Source organism: Lissotriton helveticus, chromosome 1_1 (assembly GCF_964261635.1).
Source record: "Lissotriton helveticus chromosome 1_1, aLisHel1.1, whole genome shotgun sequence".
Classification (NCBI taxonomy): domain Eukaryota; kingdom Metazoa; phylum Chordata; class Amphibia; order Caudata; family Salamandridae; genus Lissotriton; species Lissotriton helveticus.
In genome coordinates this window covers 77790151-77813586 of record NC_136057.1, presented here as the reverse complement: position 1 = coordinate 77813586, position 23436 = coordinate 77790151, and the positions used below count along the sequence as shown (strand labels likewise).

The 23436-nt window shown below is 51.0% G+C and overlaps 1 protein-coding gene across 1 annotated transcript in view; it reads left to right on the top strand.

Annotated features, from left to right (window-relative positions):
- The window catches only part of LOC144758619 (uncharacterized), a 159907-nt gene that overhangs the window by 72415 nt on the left and 64056 nt on the right, over nucleotides 1-23436 (top strand). Inside the window, exons 3-4 of the mRNA XM_078646438.1 lie at nucleotides 11672-12176; nucleotides 19050-19141. Of these exons, the coding sequence (XP_078502564.1) occupies nucleotides 11672-12176; nucleotides 19050-19141 (597 nt within the window). The remainder of the gene's footprint in view (nucleotides 1-11671; nucleotides 12177-19049; nucleotides 19142-23436) is intronic.

Below are 23436 nucleotides of genomic sequence, written 5' to 3'. Positions count from 1 at the left end.
AAGAACTACACAGGGGGAGCTACCAATCAATCGCCCCTAGAAATCCACCCCCAAAGGACCGCACACCCACTCCCTACTCTGGACGTAGGGACATAGAAGATAATCAGTGTGCATTTTGCAAAGGATTCGGGCATTGGAAGTCTCAATGTCCGGTTCTTCTGGAACTAATTAAAAATAAAGAAACGAGGGACATGACGAATGACCCCAGGACTAGAGGGCAGGGGCGGGGGTACACAAACGACACCAACAGCGACAGACCAGGAAGATCGAACACATTTGACCGTCCCCGACAGAACCAGTACCAACTACCTGACAGTGAGAACACTCCCGACTTCGCATAGGACTGCCAGGGGCAAGGGAGGGATCCAGTCGAGCTCTGTGTTGACCAGCAAGGTCCTTACGTCACCGCTAAGGTCCTGGGTACAAAGTCTCCATTCTTGGTAGACACTGGAGCGACACGTAGTGTATTATCAAAGCGACTGATTCCAAGGGCACCCTTGTCTGGCTCACACATTACATCGATAGGTTTCGATGGAACGCCCTCCACTAATCCCCTGTCTGTACCTATCTCCTTTGACCTAGGAAACAACCCCACTGACACAACATTTCTGCTCTCCTCCAACTCCCCTGACGCCATTATGGGTATTGATTTACTAAAACATTTCCGAGCTACTATTAGGTGTTCCCCAAATGGAGTCCGAGTCATCCTGTACGACAACCCAAGCATGTCCAGATCCCGCCCCGCACGACATATGTACTCTATAACTGATGCTGACCTATCCTTGCTCGACACCCTACCCCTGTACCTATGGGCCAGAAACGACTCGGATGTAGGACGAATGATGATCGACCCTGTGCACATAACTGTTCGACCAGACGCAATACTCCCGAAACTCCCACAGTACCGGATATCGCCCGAAGGCGAGAAGGCATTGGTAGCGATTATTCAGTCCCTGGTAGAGGCAGGAGTGGTAGAGGAAGTGGTTAGTAATGTCTGCAACAGCCCTATCCTACCCATTGTTAAGAAGCAAGGTGAGGGAGATGAGAAAGTGTACCGCTTCATCATCGACCTGCGAGAAGTCAACAAAGTGGTGGTGCCACAGTACCCCGTAGTCTCAGACATCACCACCATTCTGACCCTCATCCCGTCCACTGCCACCACCTTCACCGTTATTGATCTCAAGAATGCATTTTTCTCTATCCCCATCCATCCAGACAGCCGTTATCTCTTCGGCTTCACCTTAAAAAACCGTTCGTACCGATTTTGTAGAGCTCCCCAGGGCTACACTGAAAGTCCCAGCATTTACAGCCAGGCCCTCAAAAGACAGCTGGACGCCGTCCAGCTACCAGATGGAGTGGTGTTGATCCAATATGTCGATGATATCCTTTTGGCGGCCGACACAACTCCACTTGCAATCACGGCCACTATCCAACTCTTGCACTTTCTTGCGGAGAATGGCCACAAAGTCTCCAAAAAGAAACTGCAGTTCTGCCAGCCTCAAGTGACATACCTAGGCCATCTCCTGTCCAAAGAAGGGAGGAAACTTACGCCCGACCGAATCCAAACCATCCTAGACACCCCCATCCCAAAAACACAGAAGCAAGTCCGTTCATTGGTGGGCCTTACCTCTTTTTGCCGACAATGGTTACCAAATTTCAGTCTCATTATAAAACCCCTACTTTCCCTGTTGGCCAAGGACGTTCCCTTCCCACTCCCTTGGACCGCCGAATGCCAAGCGTCCTTTAAGGAATTGCGGGATGCCCTTTGTTCGGCACCCATCCTAGGAACACCAGATTACTCCAAGCCCTTCTCCCTCTTCACTCACGAAAGGGAGAGATGCGCATTGTCTGTTCTAACTCAGCCCATTGGCTCCAAACAACGCCCTTGTGCCTACTTCTCTGCCACTCTTGACCCAGTCGCCAGAGCTTTACCTGCCTGCCTTCGAGCAGTAGCCGCCGCTGCTGTCTCCATCCGTCAGAGTGAGGGAATTGTACTTTCAAACTCTCTCACGGTGTTAGTACCCCACCCAGTTGACACCCTTTTGAACCAGACCAAGACTCAACACCTGACTAGTGCACGACTGACGGGGTACGAATTGACTCTACTTGCACCCCACATCACTCTGAAGAGATGCACGACTTTGAATCCTGCTACACTGTTACCCTTGCCTGAAAATGACCCCGATGTGCCCCCTATACACGACTGTGTGACCCTCACGGACGAACAGACCAGGAGTAGAATTGACCTCCGAGACATTGCTTTTACAGACCCTGATGGAGAACTATGGGTAGACGGCTCTTGTATCAAACTCCCAGACGGCACCACTTCAGCTGCCTATGCGGTGACGACAGCCCAAACAGTAGTTGAAACAGCCCGCATCACGCAACGATCCGCACAGGCGGCAGAGCTAATTGCCCTCACACGAGCATGTATCATAGCAGCAGGAACCACGGCGAACATTTACACGGACAGCCAGTATGCCTTCGGGGTGGTTCATCATTTTGGGCTCCTGTGGAGGGAAAGGGGATTTCTGACGTCCCACGGCACGCCCATCCTTCACGGAGATCTAGTCTCTGCCCTGATTGAAGCAGTTCTCCTCCCCAAACGATTAGCAGTGATCAAATGCCAGGCACACAGGAAGGTGACGGACTTAGTTGGACAGGGAAACGCACTGGCCGACATCACTGCCCGAACCACAGCTGAGAATAGGACGACGACATGCATGTATGTGACCAGGTCACAAGCAGAAAAATGGACTGATGCTAGGGAAACGATTAGGGACAGCCAGTCGGCCAGCACACCTCACGAACTGACTGAGTGGGCACGGGTGGGTCTAAAGGACGATGAAGGCTGCTGGCGGACAAAAGACACAAACAAGTGGTTGCTGCCTGACTCATACTTGATTCCCATACTGACTATGGCACACTCCCCTGCACACATAGGTTCTGCCCCCATGATTGAACTCATTTCCAAAGTCTGGCACAACAACAAAATCCCCGACTCAGCCAAACGCCTGGTCCAGCAGTGCCTTATCTGCCTACAACACAACCCCGGGAAAGGAACTGTGGTACCCCGGGGAGGGTTTGGGATCCCCGACCACCCCTTTGAGGTCCTCCAGCTGGATTACATCCAGCTGGAGAGATGCCAAGGCTTGAAGTACGTATTAGTCATTGTATGTGCCTTCAGCAAATGGGTGGAAGCCTATCCAACCCGTGATAACACTGCCATGACTACTGCCAAAGTACTACTGAAAGAGTTTTTCCCTCGCTACGGCCTTTGTCGAATTTTATGGAGCGACAATGGCCCCCACTTCATAGCTGAAGTTATCCAACTAATCTTGAAGGGGCTGGGGGTAAAGCAGAGGTTCCATGCGGTCTTCCACCCCCAATCCGCTGGCCTAGTTGAGCGACACAATGCTACACTGAAACTGAAACTGTCAAAAATAGTGGCCACCACAGTCGGTCATTCATCAACAGGTGCAGCAGGCCATCCCCGATGCTTCCAGGGGTCCCGGTCACGATATCCAACCAGGAGACTATGTTTTAGTCCGGAATTTCCAACGGGCAAAGAGTCTGGAACCCCGGTGAACGGGCCCCTGGCAAGTACTGATCACCACTCGGACGGCTCTTCGAGTAGAGGGGAAAAGGCACTGGCTGCACGCACACCACTTCAAGAAGGTCTCCTCGACCCTGGCCACGACAGAAAACGTGGACACCCAAGAAGAACTCCTGAACAAAGACCGGCCATCACTGAACTGCTATCCTGATACCGAGGCACTTGAACTTGCAGAATTCTCTGATCCCACTGTGCCATCCCGGGAAGGGTATTTCCTGCGTCAAAAAGGAGGGAGCTTCGGCTAAGTAGACCACGGACTAAGTTAAAATCTCAGAACGGTGGCCTAAAACAACCAAGGGTTACCCGGAGAGAAGCTAAACGAAGTCTGTAGTTCTGCCCATTACCGAGCACCTTGAAGATGATGGAAGCGCCAGATAAGAAGATGATGGAAGCAACCGGAAATACCCACTGCAGGAACCCAAAGGCTGACAATTTGCACAAATCAAAGACAATCGCCTTCTTCATTGTCTTCCTCCTTTGCCTCCTCCTCATGACTTCCTTCTGGATCTTGGAGGAAAGCACACCCGCTCATCAGATATTGCCAACCACTGCACAGCCAACCACCATGAAAGAGCACCACCTGATCTCCCTTTCGCCTCAGCTCCGAGAAAGGCGTAAAGAGTTCTGGAACAATTCCTTCGTGCAACTATTGCACCAGCACAACCTTGCTGCAAATGCCACGAACTGCTGGATCTGCGGGTTGCTCCCGCATGCCACCGGACACTCCATCCCTTTCATCCCTTCTCCTTTCTCAGTTCACAGCTCCTGCCTCGCCTGGTTGATCCTCTTGCAGGAAAGCCACAAGGACAACGCCGCTTCTGGTCAAACAGTGTCACACTTCTACTATGGGTACTGGCTGAACAAAACAGGAAGGACGTCTGCCCCCTTTTGTCCTGTGACCTCAGGTTCCGCCTTCCATATGAACATCCCTGCCAAAGAACGAGTTGAAATGCAAGTGCTCCACAATCCAGCTAGACCCACCTTCTCCTACCTGCGGAAGCGAACGGCTGCCACTCTGACTGTGGCCCTGTCTGTCATCAATGTCACAGGTCTCGTGTGCCTCGAAGGCCAGGGAACACAGCTGGTGGGTCACAGTTCCTGCCACATCATCAGAACATTGGTCTCAGTTGATCCCCCCTCCTTTGTTGCTTCTCCGAATATGTACTTTGTTTGTGGCACCAAAGCTTACACTTGGCTCCTGAAAGGTTGGAGGGGTACGTGCTACATCGCCTTCATTCTTCCCCCCACGTATGTGGCCCCAGCCTACCATCACCGGCAAAAGCGCGCCGGAGACATTGGACAAGCCGACTCCACCGGAGCACAGTTCCTGGATGAGGTGAAGGGACTTGTTCCTCTGTGGGGCCCAATGGCAAATAGCCGCGCTATCCGACACCTGACTCAGGCAGTAGAAACAACCATTAACATCACGGCTGGCATCCTCGCTAACAACACGGCTGAGCTTCAGGCAGTCCGCCTGGTGGCTCTTCAAAACCGCCTTGTTCTAGATGTGGTTCTGGCCGACCGTGGAGGAGCATGCCGCATCATCGGCTCCAGCTGCTGCACCTACGTGCCAGATAACTCGCCTTCAGTCTACAAAGCAATCGAACACCTCCACAGACTATCCTCAGAGGTTCACCAGGAGCAAGAAGGATGGTCGCTTGGAAGCTGGTTTTGGGACACTTTGAAGGACTGGGGATGGAGGTTGTTTACATTTATACTGATACCAGTCGTGGTACTGTGTGGGTGTTGCTTAGGTATTCAATGTTTGCCACCTTTGTGTTCACTCATTTCTAACTGTATGTGCCCTAAGACTTTGGACTTTAGAACTGAGCACATGAGTCCCCTCTATGAGATAGAAATACGTGGTCTTATGGGGATAGATCCGAATTGACAAGCTGGCGAGACATGTTAAAAGAGAGGACTGTGGAATTTTAGTTCGTGAACTTAACATCATCTGCGCCATCTTGCCCATTCCTCAGACTCACGTATGAAAATACACGACAGCCATTTTAGGTACCATGGTCTCCCTGTTCACGATCGCTCGTCAGCGCACTTCCCTGACCCTGCGAGCATCCCCCATGCACCCTGGCTGCCCCCGCTCTCACATGCACAAGTCATGAACCCTCCCCTTCCGCATGACTCTGTCTCTGGGAATCACACCCCGCGCCTGACCAACACCTCCTCTCCTTCCATGAATACCCCTCTTTTGATAAACCCTTCCTCTACGCTCGATTGTCCACACCGATCCTTCCTTTCATGAATATCTCTCCTTTGATGACCCCTTCCTCTGAGCCCGATTGTCTGCACGGACCGCTGGTCATCCCTTAGCCTGAGGATACAGTTTATTGCCCACTACTGTATGCACTCGCCCCTCTTCCAAGGAGCTAATATTGATCATGACCTCCCCACCCACTGGGATTCGATCAGGCGCACACATTCCAGCTGCGTGATAGCCCCCTCCTATTGTATGGGGGGTGAGGACCTCTACTGTAGCCACGTGTTGGAATGAGCCGGAACTGGGGGGGGGGGGTACCGGGGATGTCTTTCTCCTTACTTCACAATGTCTTTATTGTAATAAAGAGCGGTCACATGTCGTAAACCAGTGTATAAAAGGCCAGGCCTCAGAGAGGCTGTTAGAGAGCACCTCGAGACGATACCTTGTTGTCCGATCTGATGTGTTCTGCTCCGTCGGAATAAAACTTGTTTCCTATCTTCCTGTCTCCAGCGCCTGCCTCTTTATTTGATAAACTTCGTATGGTATTAGAGGCGTTTAATGCCGGGCAAAATTACTTAAGAAGCATCGACTAAATCGCCTGACCATTTTTCTGATTTTCCTCACTCTGAAGGGAACATTTGTAATCTTTTCCGATCTTGTGTACATTAGTGTACGCATTTCTTTTTTTATTTATTTTTTAAAACATTTTCCATAGTTTTTTCTCCCCCTCACCCCGGCGGATCCATCCTTCCCCCAGCAAACCAATTTCAACAAGAGCAAGGAGAAAACAAAAAAAGAAAACACAAATAAGAATAAGATAATAGCATAATACAATAATATAATAAATGGGGACATGGAAAAAAAGAAAATATAAATATGTCTTTGCCTAACGATTGAGCCAATTGGACATAGGCAACCTGAGCTTCTCTCCTTTCTCTCTAGCCCGCCTTCCTCTCCTCTTCACCACCGCCATTTCCCAATAATATATAGAAATACATTTATTAAGCCAAACATATTCAGTCGGAGGGGTTATATCTAGCCATACTGTAGCTATACATAGACGATAGACAGCCATAGCAACAAATACAAGTTTCTTATGATTTTCATCCATCGCTTGATTGGAAATACCCAACATGACAGTCAACGGGGTAAGTATCAGAGAAAGACCCAAGATTGCCCTCAGCCTAGATTCGATTTTGGATAGTAATTGAGAAAGTTTCGAGCAGGTCGCGAACATATGGGTGCTATCCGCGGCTACCTCTCGACAGCGCGGACAGCTAATACCAGTAGTACCCCCCCCACCTATGTATTCGGGCCGGGGTAACCTACAAGTTACACCAAGTTTTGAAACACTGTACCTGCAAATTGGCAGATATACATGACGTTTGGCTATAGTACAGAGAGTCCTCACGGTCCCCCTGCCCAGCCTGTACCTATACTTGCCATCGTACAAAATGTTTAGATAAATCATCCCCCATTTTTTCTGTAATGACTTTACAAAGAGCAGCTGTTTGTTGTATCATATTTCTAAACATTTCTAACAAGGGGATTTGTCCCCGGTTGTGACATTTCTTTTCTAACAAATCCTTAATCTGTAGAAATTTAAAGAAATCCATGTTCCCAATCCCAAACCGTTCTTTAAGAACATCAAAAGAAAGTATACAGTCCCCGGACAAAAGATCCACAATACAATAAATTTCTTTCTCCCTCCACCTACAAAAGTAGCCATCATTAAAAATATCCGAGCAAAGAGTGGCATTGCTGCCAAAGGGGGAATACCTATGCACCTGGGGGATTCACATCTTTTTCCTGACTGCAGTCCAGACTTTATATACGCTGACCAGTACCTTGAATGTAACCCTCTTAAAATACGCAAAATCAATCTGTCGCAAAAACAAACCCTACCCCACAAAGAAGTTGAAAAATCGAGCATCCAAAGTCATCTGAAGTAGCACCATTTATCAGTTCAGCAGAGTACTTCAAAGTGGTGGCCCAATAAAAGATCTGAAAATTAGGAATGGACCATCCCCCCCCCCCGTTCTCTCATCAAAGTCATATATCGTAAGGCCCGTCTTGGGCGCTGCCCCGCCCATAAAAACCAAGAAATGACTTGATCAATTTTCCGGAACCAAACTTTACTAAATTCTAGAGGGATAGCCCTAAAATAATAAAGAATATTTGGCAAAAAATCATTTTAATGATGTTACTTCACCCCATAAGTGTGAAATGTAGATTACTCATTCTCTTAGTATCACTTTTCATTTTTCCTAAGAGTGGCACGAGATTTAGATCCACAATTGTGGCTGGGCTGGAGCTTATCTCGACCCGAGATATCTAGCGCTAGGTACAATCCGTGGATCGGCAATATCTACTTTCTCATTAATCACTATTTGAGTTTTGCTTTCATTCATATGGTAGCCAGAGATTTTCCCAAATCGAGATGCAATGGCCCCTAGCGCAGCCAGAGTCTCCTGTGAAGCTGGTGTAACTAATGCTAGGTCATCAGCATATCCTAAAATGTTACCTCCCCTCCTGGAGCACATACAGGTTGAATTGCCTGGCTCTCTTATATTAATCTGATCAGGGGATCAATATAGATTGCAAATAGCAAAGGAGAGCAGGGGCAGCCTTGCCTGGTACCCCGCTCTATGCTAATCTCTCCAGAATAAATGTAAATGTAAATGTAGTATACTTGTAAAGCGCACAGCTGCCCCAGCAACGGGGCGTCCCGGCGCTGTATAACTCTGGGGAACCCGTCCTGGCTTTCCCTGTGGGATGGTCCCTTGCTGGGAGTCCCCAAGGTGGAGCCAGGCATCCCCGGAATTGGTGGGGCCGTTGTGGAGATTAGGCAAGCTAATGCCCAGTGTTGCCGAGTGGAACCCCTGATTAGAGTAAGCACCGAAGCGAGAATTATCAAGTCTGCTGACCAAGGTCCACGACCCTGCCGCGTCGGGAATTGAACCCTGGTCCCGGGCTGACTTCTGCTCTCAGGCCTGCTGCCTCTAACGAGTGAGCCACACTACTCCACAATAGACTCCCTTTAGTGCTATCTTGGCTACAGGATCTAAATTCATGCCTTTTATGGCCCGAATATAACCTTCCCCAATTCCATAGTGCTTCATAACTGCCCATAAGAAGGGCCAGGAGACCCTATCAAAAGCTTTTTCAGTGTCGAGTAGAATTAGCGCCATAGGGTCTCCTGTCACCTTGGTGTAATCAAATAAAGTTATGACTCTACGGATATGGTCTATAGTTGCTCGACCCAGAACAAAACCGTGTTGATTATATGATACTACTTTTTTTATGACAGAGGCCAATCTATTCGCAAAAATCTTGGAATAAATTTGAACATCGTTGTTAATCAAAGTAATTGGCCGGTAAGCTCCTAAATCAGTAGCTGGCTTGCCTCTCTTTAAAAAGACTACAATTTTGGCAAACCTCCGTGAATCATGTGGACATTCCCCCACCTGAATCAAGCGAAAAAGTTCCAACAAGATTGGGGCTAGCTGCATAGCGAATTTTTCTAAACATTCTCCTGGCAAAAAATCCAGCCCAACGGCTTTACCAGATGGAATTGATTCTAGAGGCTTGCCAACCTCAGCTAAGGTGATTGGTGCTTCCAGCATACCCAGATCTATGGGGGTAAAGTTAAAGTATGAATCCTTTCCTCTGAATATAATCTCTGGTAGAATTTTTCAAAAGCTAGAAGAATAGCATCAGAGTCTTTTACAAAACCAATATCTGGATCATTGATTCCCATGATTTGGGCTTGAGCATTCTTTTCCCTAATACGTAAAGCAAGGGTATGTCCTTTTCTCTCATTGCTTTCGTACATTTGCGTGCGCCAGGCAACATACCGGGCAGCTGCCTTACTAGCTGAGATCTCTGTTATAGCAGCTCTAGAAGTTGTAATCTGCATTTGTGCCGCCTCAATATCCCCTTTATCCAGAATCACCTGGCCCAGGTTTAATTCGGCTCTGCTCAATTCCGCATATAGATTCTTGATCTTATCCTTCTCTTGTTTTTGAACCTGCCATCCGAACTGTGTAGTCTCCCCTCTAACCCCGGCTTTTAGCGCGTCCCTAACTAATTGAGGACTAGTGCTCCCACGATTCTCGGCAAAAAACCTAGTAATCCAGATACCTATATGCTCCACATATTGGTTATCACTCAGTAGAGTCCGATTAAAAGTCCAGCTGGACCTGTTCCTCAAACACTTAAGTGAGAGTTCCAAAACCAACGGATTATGATCGGACATAACCTTGGGATATTTCTGAATGTTGCAACCCGCCACCAAATTGTGAGAAATGAAAAAATATTCTAAACTGGATTGTGAATTATGCTGGGCGGAGTAATATGTAAACCCATCTTCCCCGCTTCTTATTGCAGCCCACACATCTACTAGCCCATGGAGCTCTCTCATTTGACACAAAGACCTAAAAACATTGGGTTTCCGCTCCTGGTAACCGGCCTCGGATAGATTCTGTACAGCCCAGCCCGGATTTATATTAAAATCGCCACAAATAATCAGTGGGAGCGGCCAGCCCATCAATTCTGTGTTCAGTCAGTCATATACCTCAGTAACATCCAATACCGAGCCATAAACAAAGCAAAGGGTGAAAACATTGTCATCTATAACACATTGAGCTATGGCCCATCTACCATATTTGTCAGAAGTTGAGCGTGGAAAATTCGCCAAACTCCTGCGGGCAAATATAGCAACCCCCCTAGTCTTGGTCTCCTGTTTTGAACATATCACCAACTGAAACCCATCAAATTTCAAAAATTGGGGGAGCGTGGCTTGGACGCGAGGCGGAATGGCTGCTTGATACCGCAGCTCCGCTGACCGAGCCCATAAATCTGTTAATTATCCGTCAAGCTGGCGTGCTGACCCGATCTTCTTTCCCCTCAGGAGAACGGCAAGCAGACAGGGAAGATTGCCGGCGGAAAAAATCAGCGCGGACGGAGAGACTGACACTAATTTGCAGCGGACTGGCTGAGCTCGGAGTGACGGCCTGGTGGCAAGACGGACGCCGGGACCTCGCGTGAGTCCGGGACCAGAAGAGGGCGGCGAGGTACAAAGAGAAACGTGAGCCGGACACAGGGGGTCGGAGCGGGAGCTCTGCAATCGCGGACCAAGCTGCGTGAGATATCGTGGCGAGGAGCTGAACACTTTGCAGATGCGGTGAGGAGACACCGGGCGGGACTATACCGAGGAGGTGGCGCGCAGTGAGGACGAGCGGGCGCTAAGAAGCCCTGACGGCCCGCTCGGCGATCGGCTCGGTGAGTCCCACAGCGGGAAATACTGGGAGCGGGTCAGGATTCTGATGGGCCCAGAGTGACTGAGCCAGCGGTGCAGACTGGGTGCGGAGCCCGACTTAGTGGCGAAACGGGCGGCCGCACTCAGTACCGGTGGAGATTGCATCGTACCTGGCCCCCAAAGGGGTATTAACCCGTTCACTGACCCCCTGGGGTCACAGATCGCCCGTGGAGGCGGGAAGAGATCAGTAACTACGCCTTGGCCCTGGACATTGTGATAAGACGAGTGGGCCGGGAAATTGCGTTGGGGCGCAAGGCGCCATTTTGTGCTGCTGAAACGCAGGCTCGTTATCCCACGGTCACAGCCTGTCTGCGAGCGATAAAGCAGGGGGTGGAACAGACCCCGCACTGCGGAAACGACGAACATCTCCCACGGTGCAACCCTACATAGGCGTTGGCGAAGGGCTGATTTGACGTGAAATCCCTGGCTACTGCTCCCCCCGAACGAGGTGAGGAGGACTGGTAAACCGCACCTGCCCCTGCTAGCGGCCTGAAGTGAATCTTGCGCTCTCACTATCGAGGTTGCCTGACAAGATGGGGAAGCCAGACACGAGGCAGCCGAAGATCACGTTCGACAGGAACAAACAGAAGACGGCGGGCCAGGAGCAATCGGAAGAGGAGGCCGCGAAGAACAATCCTGGAGGCGCGCAAGCGTGCGAAATAAAGTCCATGTTTCAGGAACTTAAAACGAGTCTACAAGGGATAGACCACAAGATGGATGACTTGGCAGCTCGCATGGACAGTCTGACCAGGCGAATGGACAAACAGGATGGTCGAGTGGATGTGCTAGAAACACGCGTGACTGAAACTGAAGAGGGTCACACCGCCATGGAAAGGAAAATACGCGGCATGGACAAGGTGCTGTCGCTGATTCAGCAGAAGAACGAGGACTTGGAGGCCCGCTCAAGACGTAACAATGTCCGCATCACGGGTGTGGCGGAATCGACCAACATTGCGAAAATGGAGGTGTATGTAGAGGCCATGATGTCGGAACTTTTCGGGACGGGACTCTCTCAAATGTTCCTGGTAGAAAGGGCGCACAGGACATTGGGCCCCCAGCCCAAGCCGGGCGCACCACCGAGAGCAATAATAGCGCGTATCCTGAACTACAGGGACTGAGATACCATTCTGCGCATGGCGAGGGATGTGAAAGATCTTCAATATCAGGGGAATCACATTTCTATTTTCCCGGACTTCACCATGCAAGTTCAGGCTGCAAGGAGAGAATTTGTCCCGGCCAAGAAGATTTTCCAGCAAATTGGAACCAAGTATTCCCTAATCTACCCCGCCAAACTGAGAGTACAGGGCCCAGGCAAACCTTCGTTCTTTGTGGACGCTAAGGCAGCTTTGAAATATGCGAAGCAACTGTCACGAGACCAGAAAAATCAGACATCACCGGAAGACTCGGAAGCGCAAGCTGGTCTGAGTGACATTGAGTGACGGAGAAACGAACTTTGAATACAGTGCGGAGTCAACAACGGCATGGAAGCAAGAGGGCCCAGCTGCTGAGTCGAGACACTGCTGCTCTTCCCTACACAGATAAGTTGACCTAAGTGGTTGCATATGATGAACGGGGGGAGGTCCTTGGGGGGTCAATGTCAGGCTGGCGCTCGGTCGCCCTGGCAAAAGTACAGGGTTAGTGTGCGTACGACCCGCGTTCCCCGAGGGATGATTCCCACTGGACTGGTTCAATTGAGATGCCCTACAGGGTGCTTGATGGTTGGGTGGGAGGGGGGGGATGGAATTGCACGACCTGATTGGGGGGTTGGAGCGGGAGGGAGTTGGGAGGATCTGGGATTGAAGAGCACGGTTGCTTCTTGTTATGTTGAGAGAGTGGAGACACATGCAGAAAATGTAAATACTATAAAACTCACTTGGCCCCAGAGGGCAAATGCTGTCCGGAGATATAAGATGACTGATCGCAATAGACTGTACTATATCCTAATGTATGCAAAGCCATGGGGTGAAAAAACGCAAACTCGTCCTTACAGGTATGGCTCAAATTAAAATGTTAACCTGGAATGTGCGCGGATTGAATGACAGACGAAAGATCAGGTTGGTCCAGGCTTTCCTGCTGCGGAAGAATATAGATATTTGTTTCCTGCAAGAGACCCACCTGACAGCTAATGCGCTGCTCCGACACAGTAGATGGGGGGAAGTCATGCACGCGCACTACTCCAACTACTCACGTGGGGTGGCGATTCTGGTCAGGAGAGGCCTCCAATGGACAACATCTGAGGTGATACTGGATTCTGGGGGGAGGTACATAATACTGATAGGTCACCTCTGTGGCATGCGGATGATATTGGTGAATGTGTATGGACCTAATGATGACAACCCTGAGTTTTATAATGACCTGTGGTACAAAATGCAAGCTCGAGGGCCAGCTGCGGTTGTATGGGGAGGAGATTATAATGTGGTACTTTCAGATACATTGGATAGACAGGGAACGACAAGGGAACACCACCCTAGAGCGGCGGCAGCGCTCTGGGACGTAATCTCGGAAGCGCAGCTGGTCGACACATGGAGGGTATTACACCCGGGAGCGCGTGAAGGCACATGTTTAACAGCACATAGGGCCGCGTGGTCTAGACTTGACTACTGGCTACTGTCCGGGGATGTCCACACACTAACGACCGACGTGACACACCTGCCGAGATCACTCTCTGACCACGCGCCAGTCTATCTCACTCTATCCACCCCAACGCAGTACATTCAACCTTTTAGCTGGGGATTCCCCTCCCGGGCGCTCCGAGACCAGGTGTTCAAGCAGGAACTGAGGGAAAAACTGGAGGAATACTTTGCACTGAATGAGGGCTCGGTAGACTCCCCAGGCACGCTATGGAAGGCATGTAAAGTGGTGACCAGGGGATGCTGCATGTCACTGAAAAGAGGGGTACTCCGCTCCATTAGGGGTACTTTGCAAACACTAGAAACTGAACTGGCAGCGCTAGAGACACTACTTAGGGAGGAGCCTACAGACAAGCACAGGAGGCGGTCGAGTCGGAGGTACTTCCGATGTCAATGCGTGAGGCATTGATCATCACCTTACTCAAGCCTGGTAAAGACCCCGTTGAGCCGGACTCCTACCGTCCCCTTTCGCTCATCAACGTAGACGCTAAGATCTATGCGAAACTACTGGCGGACCGGCTCAAATATATGCTGCCTCAAATAGCACTCTCGGACCAGTCAGGTTTTGTACTGGAGAGATCCACATCGCACAACCTGAGAGTTCTGTTCGGGTTACTCCACTATCTAGACCCCAAGACGAAGGCAGCTGCCGCACTACTTGATGCGACTAAGGCATTCGACTCACTCGAATGGAAGTTCCTATATGCCCTATTTACCCGAATGGGATTTAGCCCACTGTTTGCCAAGCGCATCGGCATTCTATATAATAGCCCGACCGCAAGGGTGCGGGTGAACGGTCAAACCTCGGACTCCATCAAGATAACGAGAGGGACGAGGCAGGGGTGCCCGCTCTCCCCCTTACTATTTGCGATAGCCACGGAACCGCTTGCGGCACGTATGCGGCAGCACCATACCCAGAGGAGCATTGGCTTCGCGTCGCGCGGTTTGCTTATCTCCCTATACGCGGATGACGTTACGATTTATATGATGGACCCGGAGGAGAATTTTGACCCGCTGATGAGGGAGGTTCTTAGATATAGCGGCCTCACGGGGATCAATATTAACTGGTCGAAGTCGACCATGCTACCACTTACAGATAGCACGGTCAAATGCCATACTGAATTTCCGATTGACTGGGTCGAGGAGGAAGTAAAATACTTGGGTATCAGAGTGAGCCGCACCATACACGACATCTGGCTCTTAAATTTTGGAGTGGCGATGGACTGGCTGGAGGGCAAAGTCAAGAAATGGAAGACGCTTCCGCTTTCACTGACGGGTCGCATTGCCATTGCAAAAATGGTGGTAGTCCCCAAATTCCTATATCTATTCATAAATATACCTCTGCCGCTGACGATGGCATTCTTTAGCAGGCTTCGTTCTGCTGTCATAGAATTAGTCTGGGCGGGTAGACAACCTAGAGTAGCCTGGAACCTGCTTACACTCCCGTTCCGCCAGGGTGGTCTGGCTGCGCCAGACTTTGAGCTATATGCATATAGTGCACAGGCCCAGTATCTATATTACTGGCACCATCCGATCCCGTACCAACCGCACGTGGCCATAGAGATGGACGTGGCATCCCCCTGCCCCCTCAGGGCGGCGGTGTACAAAAAGTATAAACGTCTCCATGAGGACGTTGACACTGTGGAGATGGTGCGCTGGGCATGGGCGGGTATAGCTAAACGCGCGGGCGTAAGCGAACTATATGCACCGAGCATGCCACTAGACGGCAACCCCCTACTGGAACCGCTTACTGACGCGGCAGTGGTCCGAAGGGCGAGCGAGAGAGGTCTGAGGGTGGCGGGAGATCTGTACCCGGATGACAACTTCATAGCACTACAAGACATGACTGAATCCACGAACCCGACGGCTTCGGAACTCTTACTGTATTACCAACTGTGGGCTGCATGCAAGCGTAGATACCCGGTCTTCCCGGAGGCTCCGCCGACACTAGCGGCATTGGAAGATGTCCTTTCAAATGTCTCCTCGCATAAATTGATAACGCGGATCTACAGGACTACACAAAATGCGACACCTGTCCTACACACTGACTCAAGGATGGCCTGGGAGAGGGAAGCGGGTATAACCATATCAGAAAAGCAATGGACGTTTTGTTGCACGCAACTAGAACACCTATCGCCCAATTACAGGCTGAGGCTCATACATTTTAATTATTTACACAGAACGTACCGCACACCCTTGCAATTGGTTAGGATGGGACTGACAACCGATGCCTCTTGTTGGAGATGTGGTGAGAGAGAGGCTACTTTTTTTCACTTGTCTTGGGGCTGCGGCCAAATAGGCACATACTGGGAGAACGTGTTTCGTACGATTGGTCTGATGGTAAATATACCCATGGATCTTGACCCGCTAGTGGGTCTACTGGGATTTGTGTTGCCGGTGCCAGGCAAGTCCAGAAAGCTGGTGGCATTATTGCTCCTACTCGCCAAGCGACAAATAGCACTTAAATGGAAACAGAAATCCCCACCTACGATGGCTGGTTGGATAAAGTCAGCAATGTACTGCAAAGACCAGCTGTCGGCGTATTGGGAGCTGATGCCGCTTCGCTCTAGGCCCTCCGATATCTGGGAGCCAATGGTGGACTGGCTGGCTCGTTCGGGAGGAGAGGAGAGTGACTGAGGGTAGGAACAGGGAATCCTAAAGATGCGAAAGGGGGGGGCGGAGGAACAGGCTGCAAGAATAATTGGCTGACACTGTGGACTATGGAATCTGGGGATAATCAATAGTAACTGATTATGCTGACATGTGACAATCTCTCACGAATGTTTATGTTATTTGTTGAATAAGAGTATAAAGTAAATTATCTGCGTAAGTGTACACAAATTAATAACTGGATGTGTTCAGATTGATCTATGCTGCCTGCCTCCGGGTTGTTGGCTGAATAGCGGTGTACACTTAAAGGATACGAATAAAGGTTTTTGAAAACTAAAAAAAAAAAAAAAAAAAAAATCAAAATTTGGCTTTTACTAGCTTGGATATGAGTCTCCTGGAGACAGATAATATCGGCCCTGAGAATTCTATTGTCCACTTTAATCCTACCCCGATTGACTGGGTCATTCAAACCACATATATTAATCGTGACTATCCGGACACTCCCCATTGCTTATATATACTGTACCAACAATAAACACAGCAAAGGCCTAAAAAAAAACACATAAGTTCTGATAACTATTTTCCACATGCCCATTACCTTCCCCCCATAATAAGGATCCGCCAACCCCCAACCTGGACCCCACCCCCCATCACTTCGGCAAAAAAGGTCACCAGACCCTTGTGATACCTCCCACGTTGTGCGCCCCTGTCTTTCAGATATTCCCCCGCTTGGATCTCAGACGTAAACACCCTTGTCTGGCCCTGAAAGATCACTTTCAAGTGAGCAGGATTCATCAAATAAATTTCACAACCAAGTTTCTGGAATGATGGGATCATCTGCCTCAGACGCCACCGTCTCTCCACCGTGGTATGGCAGAAGTCCGGACTCACAAAGAAAGTCTGCCCTTCAGCGGATTTCTTGGCGTCTGGTCTAGCCAAGACTGCCTGTTGCAAAAGAAAATTCCCCCAAAAAATAAGAATGGCTCGTGGCCTCTGATCTTGCCCAGCATTTTTCTTGAGCATTAGGGGGAACTGATGTACTCACTGGATCTCAGCTTCCCAATTCCAGGATGATAACTATGGAAAAGCAGACTTGAAAAGCTTGATTACAAAGCCGTGTATGTCCCCCCCTCAGCATTCTTTTCAATACCCAACAGGCGCAGATTTTTCGCTGCTGTTTATCATGCAACTCCTCAAGTTTCCTCAAAATGTCCAGCATTCTGGCATCGTTAGCAGAGGTCTTCTGCTCGGAGCTCTCAACACCTGCTTCAAGGCTCACCACCCGTTCCGCCAGCGCCGTTGTACGAGCCATGACTTCAGTACAGGCTTTTGTAGTCTTTCTGATTGCCCCCTGAATTTTTTTTGTCGCCATTTGGGCCCTTTTATGTTCTTGACGGGCCTCCAGTTGCATCGCTTTAAGAGTTGCATATATAAGAGCCATTAAAGGTCCCTGCCCAGCCTTAGACCCAGATGCCCGGGGGTTCTCTTGAAACCCACGCTCTTCTTCTTCCTCTTCATGGCGGAGATTAATATTAGAATAGTCCCACTGTAGATGCTCATCTGAATCGGATTGGGCACAGGTGTTTTTTTGGCACCCACTCCCCCGCCTAGCATGGGTGCCAGCCGGTCTGAGTGTTTCCGCGGTGTTGGGTGCACTGTCCGTGTCACTGGCATCTGCTGACCCTCCCCCCTCAGATGACTCTATATCCATATCACTTCCTGTGGCTGAATCTGATTCCTCTGCCATGGAGAAAAAATTATCTACATCCGGGGTACCGGGTATTGTGCCCCGTCCATCCTGCGCCTCTGAGAGAGAATTCAGCTCTGGTTCCAGGCATCTTGATTCAAGGCCAGCAATTTCCCCTGTCTGACTTAAGGCTTGACTAGAGAGAATAGACAATGCAGGACTATTGTTCTCCAACCCTAGTATACCGGTTAACCCCACTCATATCGTGGCAGGGGGCACTGCCAACATAGCTTGGGCAGTTTCACATAAAGAGATAGTGCTGGCAGGGTTTAACTAAATGCTCGATGTTTGCATAGAGTCAGATCCAGAGCCAGGAGTCTCCGTCACACTTGTGGCTTCTGCAGCCCCCCTTGGCATAGAGACAGACACATTTGTAGTTGTTTTCTTACTCCTCAATAGAATAATGGCTAATCACAATGCTCCAGTGGAGCGTTGTGATTGGCCGGGACGCCACCCAGCCAGGGGCTGTAGGGGATTGCATATTCTCCATCTAGGCTGCAACCCGAGAGGGCCGACCAAACCAGTCATGGGTACTCAGGAGTAGACAAACCACTCCTGCCCTGCCCGGGCAGCTCTGCCCACCAGCTCCCCCGCAGTGCGGAAAGAAACATAAAATGGTAATAACCAAAAGTTATTATTTTATGTTTCGGCTTTCTCACACTGTGAGAAAGCAGTGGGGCAACGCTCCTCTGTCCTAGTGGAGGAGTCGCCCCTGCAAAGGCATCATTCCAGATTCTGGACAGATGGATCGACTCCAGCTCTTTATTGAAGATCGTACCCAAGAAGATGTGGAGAAAGGAGAGGCCTTATGTTACGCTTCTGCCCAAAGATATTAATCCTAGAGGTTACAGGGAGAAAAGATAGAAGTGTTGTGATATTTTTCATCTCCCATTGAGTTCAAATCACGACAGGTCGTGGGAAAAGCTTATGTGGCTGAAGATGGGCCAACGATTTTAGGTTTGGTCCATCAGTTTGACCGGCATATTGATATTGATCGAAAAAGGTAAGAGAGGCTGGCTAAGAAGAAGGCGTCCCTTTAAAGGACTGTTTCCCTCACCCAGCAGAGGCTTCATCATAGGGAATCCTCCTCGCACAATGAAGCCTAGTCATGGTGCGGGCTACAACCCTCTCGCTGCGAGGGAGGAGCTCAGGGATGTTTTGTTTTCAGAGGGGTTCTCATTAGGACCTGATGTGAGCTGGCAGAGTGTTGTGAGTGGTACAGTGCTAATGAGGGTGAATTGAAGATAGCTGCAAGATTTACCACATACCTTTATTCTGGCTGCCTTATACTAGGGTTAAAAACAGTAAGGAGAACATACCAGGCAGTGTATGAGTAATTATACAACTCACTATGAGTTGTACTTACTCATACATTGCTCAGTATGTTGTTTTTTGTTCCCCTACAGGTACCACCATTGAATCCACCCTCTTGCTACCCCTGGATCACTGGTCTTGTATCAAATACAGTTTACCGAAACACTTACCATTGTTGCTATTTCATTTCACTATTACAGTAGTAGCTCACTCACCATCCTGAAGAAAGCCATGACACTTTCAAGGTCAAAAGCTGAAACATGTCGATCTAAGTTGAGGACGACTTGATCTAATGGTTCTTGTCATACATCTTTTTCTCCTTGCTGTTTTTAACCCTAGCACAAGGGGTTTTGCTTGGTATTTTGCTTTCTCGCCCTAAGTGTGCCGGGTATGCCCCCAGAAGTGGGACCCGGGCTCACTGTGTCACTGGATTCAAGTTAGCCTCGCTGATGAGGGGGGAAACCCCGAAACTGGTCCCAGGATACTTGTTTCCAGTCCAGGGAGGAATTAACTAGGCAGTTCAGGCTGGACTGTTCCCATGAGGCACAGGGTCAAGACTGATTTACATATGGCCAGGTCTAAACTGGGGTGGCATGGTCAATCAATCAATCAATCAGAGTACTTGTAGAGCGCGCTACTTACCTGTGAGGGTCTCAAGGCGCTGAGGGGAGGGAGTGCTGCTACTGTTCGAAGAGCCAGGTCTTGAGTAGTCTTCTGAAGGCGAGTAGGTCTTGGGTCTGCCGTATGTGGGTAGGGAGGGTGTTCCAGGTCTTGACGGCGAGGTAGGAGAAATATCTGCCGCCGGAGGTAGTTTGTTGGATGCGGGGGACAGCAGCGAGGGCGAGGCTAGCAGAGCAGAGCTGGCGGGTGGGGGTGTGGAAGCACAGTCTGCTGTTAAGGTAAGCTGGTCCAACGTTGTGGAGTGCTTTGTGTGCGCGGGTGAGGAGCTTGAAGGTGATCCTTTTGTCGACAGGGAGCCAGTGCAGGTCTCTCAGGTGGGGGGTGATGTGGCTGTGGTGGGGGACGTTGACGATCAGTCGGGCGGTGGTGTTTTGGATGCGTTGTAGTCATCGTAGTTGTTTGACTGGGATTCCTGCGTAGAGTGCGTTGCCGTAGTCCAGTCTGCTGCTGACGAGGGCCTGTGTCACCGTTCTTCTTGTTTTGGTCGGGATTCACTTGTAGATCCTGCGGAGCATGCGGAGGGTGTTGTAGCATGAGGAGGAGATAGCGCTGACCTGCTTGGCCATGGAGAGGGAGGAGTCGAGGATGAATCCTAGGTTGCGTGCATGGTCGGTGGGTGTTGGTGCTTTTCCCAGTGTGGTTGGCCACCAGGAGTCGTCCCAGGCTGAGGGGGTGGGTCCGAGGATGAGTACCTCCATCTTGTCCGAGTTCAGCTTCAGACAGTTGCTCCTCATCCAGTCGGCAACGGCCTTTATTCCCTCGTGGAGGTTGGTTTTGGCGGTGTGTGGGTCCTTGGTGAGGGAGAGGATGAGCTGGGTGTCGTCGGCGTAGGAGATGGTGTTGAGGTCGTGCTGGCGGGCCACTACTGCGAGGGGGGCCATGTAGATGTTAAACAGCATCGGGCTGAGGGATGGGCACTGGGGGACACCGCGGATGATGTCGGTGGCTTCGGATCGGAAGGGTTGGAGGCGGACGCTCTGGGTTCTGCCGGGGAGGAAGGAGGTGGTCCAGTCAAGGGCCTTCTCTTGGATTCCGGCTTCTAGGAGGCGTGTCTTTAGAGTGCGATGGCAGACCGTGTCGAAGGCAGCTGACAGGTCCTGGAGGATGAGGGCTGATGATTCGCCGTTGTCTAGTTGGCGCCTGATGTTGTCTGTGGCGGCGATGAGGGCTGTTGCGGTGCTGTGGTTTCGTCTGAATCCAGACTGGGATGGGTCCAAGATGTTGTTGTCTTCCAGGTGGTGGGCCAATTGCCTGGTGACGATTTTCTCGGTGACCTTTGCCGGGAACGGGATCAGGGAATTGGGCCTGAAGTTCTTGAGGTCCTTGGGGTCCGCCTTGGGCTTCTTGAGGAGGGCGTTGATTTCGGCGTGCTTCCAGCTTTCCGGGAATGTCGCTGTTTCAAAGGAGATGTGTTGGACCCGGCCTCGTGGCGTGGTTCGCCTCTGGCCCTCCACACCCTGTGAGCATAGGCCTGTACCCCGAGTCCCCTGCGCAGCCTCCCCGTTAGTGTAGCCTGCACCCCGAGCCTGGTCGCCCTACCCCAGCGAAGCCTAGATCCCCCTGGAACCTCGACCAGGCCTGCCTTCCCCGCTCCACTCCCGGCTCCGAGCGCCTAACCTTGCATGCCCCACAAGGCCCGGACGCCATCTTCCCTTCCCGACATCCCTGTCTCCCTGGGCCTAGCGTGACCCCGGCCCCAGTGAAACCCAGGCTCCAAAGGCGCGCCAGTCCCGGCTGGGGGGTAAAGGGCTCCCGAGTGAGATAAGCCAGGGAGTTTCGATGGCACCTCCGGCCTCCCCTGAGGGGCTGGTTTCTGTCACACCTTTGGCCCTCCCCTGTGGGCCAGTTTTGATCACCCCTCTGGCCTCCCCGAGGGCTGGCTCCAGACCCGCTGGGCGTCTGGGAATCCCCGGACCCATCTTTCAAAGGGATCAAAGAGCCACCCGCCGGACCTCACCAACGACCAGCCCCCAGGGCCTGAGACCTCCGCCTGCGAGGGTCCGGAGATCAAAGAGCAGAAGGACTATAACTGGGCCCGCCCGACAACTAGCGGGCAGTTGTATCTTGGACCTGAAGCCCTGCTGATCTGATCGCGGCTAACCCTAAGAAGACTCATCCTGAACCTCTGAGCCCTGCTGACGCTGTCACGGCTCGAGCTGAACTTGCAACCATCGGAGCCCTGCTGACGCTGTCGCGGCTCAAGCTGAACTTGCAACCATCGGAGCCCTGCTGACGCTGTCGCGGCTCAAGCTGAACTTGTAACCATCGGAGCCCTGCTGACGCCGTCGCGGCTCGACCTCTAATACCATCGGAGCCCTGCTGACGCTGTCGCGGCTCGAGCTGAACCTGCACCATCGGAGCACTGCTGACGCTGTCGCGGCTCGACCTCTAAGACCATCCGAGCCCAGCTGACCCCGTCGCGGCTCGAGGAGTACTCTGGACCATCGAGACCACCATCACGACCGAGCCAACTCAACGGAGGTGAGGCAGTCAGAACGACCATCATCCCGTGCCCCCCGACTCGAGGATTGAGAGCTGTGCGTAGGGTACGCCTCGTACTGACCCAGAGACTAAAAGACTGTCCCGCTTCCCCCTTCCCGAATCCTCTAAGACTTTGTGGTCCCTTGACCACTGTGTATATAAGAGTGCTTCCTTCGTTATTTGCTTATATAAAGATCTTGTTACTAAACCCACCGGTGTGGTGTCTGTTCGTAGTGTGGTGTGAGCTCAGTGTGTACGATCCTAGACCCGAAGTCCTCCCCGGTGAGGACCTCACAATCAAGACTCAGCAAGTTCTGTGGGAGAGGTGGATCTTGGGGTGTCCGGGTGAGCACAACCTGGCCCTCTGAGATTGCCCCTTCTAACATTGGTGGCAGCGTCGCGATAAGAACCTACGTCTAGGGATCGTACAGTATTGACACACTACCCGAACGAAGAAGCAGCCATGAGCGTCACGACCGACAAGACCACCTTCCAGATGGAGCTTCTGGGAGACTATTTGCACCGAGAGCTCAAGCAATTCTGCAAAGATCTCCGTATCCCGTCAATGGGATTAAACACCGAAGAGGACTTCCAAGAAGCTCTAACAGCCTGGGTGGAGGCCGGAGCACAACCTCCAGCACCGACAGAAGCCGATGGAGGGGGAGCCCCCCTGATCGAAACCCACGCCCCAGAGCGAGAAAGAACAGAGTCCCCGACGCGGACTCCCAGCACGGAGAGAGGTCTGTCTCGAGAAGAAATGACCGACCGAGAACGCAACCGAAACCACGAACTAGAACTAGCCCGTCTGAAAATGGAAGGAGA